The sequence below is a fragment of the Onychostoma macrolepis genome, chromosome 15, assembly GCF_012432095.1.
Source record: "Onychostoma macrolepis isolate SWU-2019 chromosome 15, ASM1243209v1, whole genome shotgun sequence".
NCBI lineage: Eukaryota > Metazoa > Chordata > Actinopteri > Cypriniformes > Cyprinidae > Onychostoma > Onychostoma macrolepis.
Genome location: NC_081169.1, coordinates 20,579,680 through 20,583,980, shown reverse-complemented (window position 1 = coordinate 20,583,980; position 4,301 = coordinate 20,579,680). Strand labels below are relative to the sequence as shown.

Here is a 4,301-nt window from a genome sequence, read left to right as displayed (position 1 = left end):
ATTGATTGATTATGATTACCTGATATTTGTCGATTTCTATATAGTCACTGAGTAACAAAGAATTGTTACTTTGCCTTCTCCAGATAGCTGAAATGTCTGTTGTAGTTTATTATCTCCTACTTCAACTTAATAAAAAAAATAAATAATAGAATGCAGAACAGTCATTTTTAAACATAGGTCTTGGCATTAATGTGAATACATGAATTTTCTCAAAAGTGAAAATTGTTGTGCAGTTGCCCTCTACTGACTACATATTAAAAATAATTCATTGGAATTGTCTTTGAACATAACAGAAGGTTTTGCAAGACATCTTGGCACAAACTGAGGCAATAAAACATTTAAGCAGAGATTTTTCTGTGAAAGATTTTAAGGAAATGTTTTCGTATTTCGTGGCTGTTTAGTCCATAAACAATTGGATTCATAATAGGAGGCACCAAAAAAATTAGTATCCCCATAATTTTCTGTAGATTTGCATTAACATTTGAGAACCTGTGGGACAGGATGTAGAAAACCCCAACAACCTCAAACGTGATGAAAATGACCAGTTGGGCAACGCAGGTGTTGATGGCCTTGTTCTTTGCATCAGACCTACCTTTGAGCAAGCAGGTAATCAAAATCTTCACATAGGAAAATACATGAATGGAAACACTAATAATCTGTGTTATGGCTGATGTAAATAAGCCAAAAATATTGTTAACTATAGTATTACCACAGGCCAGCTTAACAAGAGAAGGGTTATCACAAAATATACTCACAATATGGGATCTACATCTTAAATGCATTCCCTGCAAGGAAAACACTGTACAAATTAATAAAAAGTCAACCCCCCACACAAGAGCCACAATTGTCATAACAACTCTGGGTGTCATTAGAGCATTATATCGCAAAGGCATACAAATGGCAATATAGCGATCAAAAGCCATGGCAGACAGGATGAACAAAACACCACTCCCATACATGTGAAGCAGAAAACCCTGGAGCACACAGAGGGGGTAGTATGTATTATTGGTTTCGGTCACAATGTCATAGAGAACCTTGGGAAGCATGAATGTGATTCCCATTAGATCATTCAGAGGGAGGTTTAACAAAATAAAGTAAGCTGGTTTGTGGAGACTTTGTGTCAGAATAATGAGCAGCAGCAGGGTCAGATTACAAAAAGCACCAAACATGTAGATGAACATGCCAAAGAGAAATATGGGATATTTTGCTCCAGGAGAGAAAGAAACTGGATCCAGAGTCAGCTCAAAACTGACTATGATGGATAAATTCTCCATTATGACCCTGTGAAATATATGGAAAAGGAAATATTAATATCAAATTACCCCAAAATGTCTTTATATAATATAACTTGACCAACAACACAATGTTTTTCACCTCATGCAGTAGAAGAGACTACAGTTTCAAGTGAAGTCATGAAGAACAGTGAAACACATTAGTCTTAAATAGCCATATCTAAACCCCTCAAGACAAGAAAATCTGTGGGGAAAAAAGCATGAAACTGAAGGGTGAAGAGTGTTTCCATAGCAGGAGACTTGGGACTACATCAGTACCATAACCATACTGATTAATTGTAAAAGTTAGGAGATATGCATGTTTGTACATGTTTTCTGAAATGTATAGTTTTTCCAAAAAGAATCACAGGCATGTAAGTAGATCATAGAAATCATTGCCACCAATGGTCTCTTTCAACTGGGAAATGCAGCCCAGATCGGATCAGTTGTTAATTCTCACTTTCAAAGAATCTCAAACATGGTTTGATGTCCTGTTTTCGGTAGGGTAGTGTAACGGGGCGAACGAGACGTGAGACGTGCAGATCCAAATGCAAGCTTTTATTATGAAATATGGTCAAATTACAGGCAGGGTCGAACAACAGCAAGCAGGTATGGCACAGGCAAGACAGGAGTAATCCTAGGGCAAACGTGGGTCTTTGATCGGCGGAGAATATCCAGAGGGCTTGACAAGAAGAGCAAACACAGTCCGAAACAGCAAGCAAAGGGTTAATCCAAAATACATGGACAAGAACTAGGAAATCAGGAAACACAACGAGACTAGACTAAGACTAGAACTAGAAACTAAGAAAGGAAAAGGCTCCGTAAAGCAGCCATCACTTGCAGAGATGATAAACGCAGAACAGTACAGGAGACAATACAAAAAACAAAAAAGGAAAGGCTTGGTACAGAAGCTAACACTAGGAGAGGGCTAAATGCTAGATAATACTCAGCGATCTGATTGAGGAAGTCAGGTGGTTCAACATTAGACTCATTGACGGAAACTGGATAGACAGACTGTTCACTAGAGGTATCTTTGGCAATGACAGAGTTAATATGGCATACAGAAAGTTCATTTAAAGTTTCCATGGTAATGATAGGCAAGATAGACAGTTTGAACTCACACATTAGTAGAGACGAGATGGACAGGCAATTCACAATCAGTTACCTTGGCTAGTTCAGAACAGGGCGATAGTTCAGAGATAACCTCCTCGGCCGGTTCGGAGCAGGGCAAAAGTTCAAGAGCGGCCTCTGTGGCCATGACAGAACAGGAAGAGCGTTAAGGGACAGCCCATCTGGCTGCGACAGGACAGGACGAGGATTCATAGACTGCTTCCATAGCCATGACAGGACAGGACGAGAGTTCACAGACGGCCTACTTAGCTGTGACAGGGCGGGAGTTCACAGACGGCCTCCTTAGCTGTGACAGGACAGGGCGAGAGTTCACAGTTGAGTACCACTGACACCTCTGAAGGTTCTGCAGCAGATGCTGCCACCTTAGGAGGTTCTACAGTAACACCATCAGGATACAGGGAGAGTTCAGCAACGGTTCCTTCGACCGTGACATGACAGGCTGAAAGTGCGTTGATGGGCGCCACCACCATGCAAGGAGCTGAAGCGAGCACTTCAGGAGGTTCAGCAGCATGTGCCGCCACATCTGGAAAAACTGCAGCAGGCACCATCGCTTCGGCGAACACAGCAGCAAGCGCCACTACCTCAGGAGGTTCTTCAGCTTCAGCCGCCACCTCTGGAGACCTCATAGTGGACGCAGCCTCCTCTGGGAGTTCTGTGGTGGTGTATGCAGCCCAAACACACCTGTAGCAAATTTGCTCAAAGTGAGAAGAACATAATTAATCATAACGGGTTGTTATCAATTATATATCCATCTTCAGGAATTAACTGTAGCATTAATAGTACAATAAAATTATTAGTTCGTCCGCAGTACATACCGTCTATTGACTAAGGAAAATTATTTCTCTGGCCACGACAAATGATTTCCTTACTGAAACATTGCTCCCCGAGCATGTAACAAGACCGGACGTTAAAGTGACCTCGTTCTGAGAGCAGCAGACACAGACAACCAAGTGTGAATACTTATGGATGTTTATTAAACTATACTACAGGGGAACATGCAACATCGAACTAGACACAGACACACACATTAAACATAGATGCCAACGTAAGGAAGGCATGGAGAGAGAGAGAGAGAGGGAGAAGGAGAGGGAGGGAGCACTCGCTCGCAAGAGAGAGTGTAATGGCAAGATTTACACATCAGCTAACTACAACCTGTTAGAACCATCAGAGAATCACATCACCGTAATTAAAAGGGGTCGAAGCCTAGGAGCACATCTAAATAGTTAACAAGCGGTTACTTGCATGGGTTTTGTGGGTGCTGAGTAAAGCATCTTGGTGCATGTATAATGCGTAGATTCCTGTTGAATTCCTTTAGGAGTGAAAGCTTCGCCCATTCCAGCCATGGGTTGATTAGTCCGAAGTGAATCGACAAAGTTACTGAACTTTAAACTGCCAGAAGCTCGGACTCCCCCCGGAAGGGGAGTCGTGAGATTTCCAAGGTGATATGCGTGTCTCCAGGGCACCGAAATTAAAGAGAAGGCCTGCCTTTTGGGTGTGGGAGAAGTTTTATCTGGTTTCCCTGTAACACCCATTTTGGTTAGTTTGACCAATAACAAGGCATATAATTTCAGCGGGAAAGGGTTTCTTTGTCCCACTTGACACCTCATTTGCATGTTTTACGATTGATCTGGAGACTGGTGTCATTTTCCCCACAGTACAGTAAAAATAGTACGATGCATTTCACGATCGCATAGTGTACATCATTGTGTGAGGAATAAAGAGCAGATCATTTTGATATCAAGAAAGAGACCTCTAAAAGGTATTAAACCAGAGATACATTCATACACCTGAATATGAGTGTTTAGAGCTTACTAATACGAATAACGAGTGTGTTAACTAGGCTAATATAATAAGGAAACACACAAACAATACATGCATATACCAGGTACATTTGTACTC

The 4,301-nt window shown here is 41.5% G+C and overlaps 1 protein-coding gene across 1 annotated transcript; it reads right to left on the bottom strand.

The window, feature by feature from the left end:
• Positions 1-338: 338 nt before the first annotated feature.
• On the bottom strand, positions 339-1,274 carry LOC131520841 (putative gustatory receptor clone PTE01). Its single transcript, XM_058745351.1, has one exon. It carries the CDS (start codon positions 1,272-1,274, stop codon positions 339-341), a length of 936 nt encoding a protein of 311 aa, XP_058601334.1.
• Between the last annotated feature and the right edge of the window lie 3,027 nt (positions 1,275-4,301).

Coding starts and splice junctions, on each gene's coding strand:
- LOC131520841 (XM_058745351.1), bottom strand. CDS start 1,274: ATGGAGAATTTATCCATCATAGTCAGTTTTGAGCTGACTCTGGATCCA.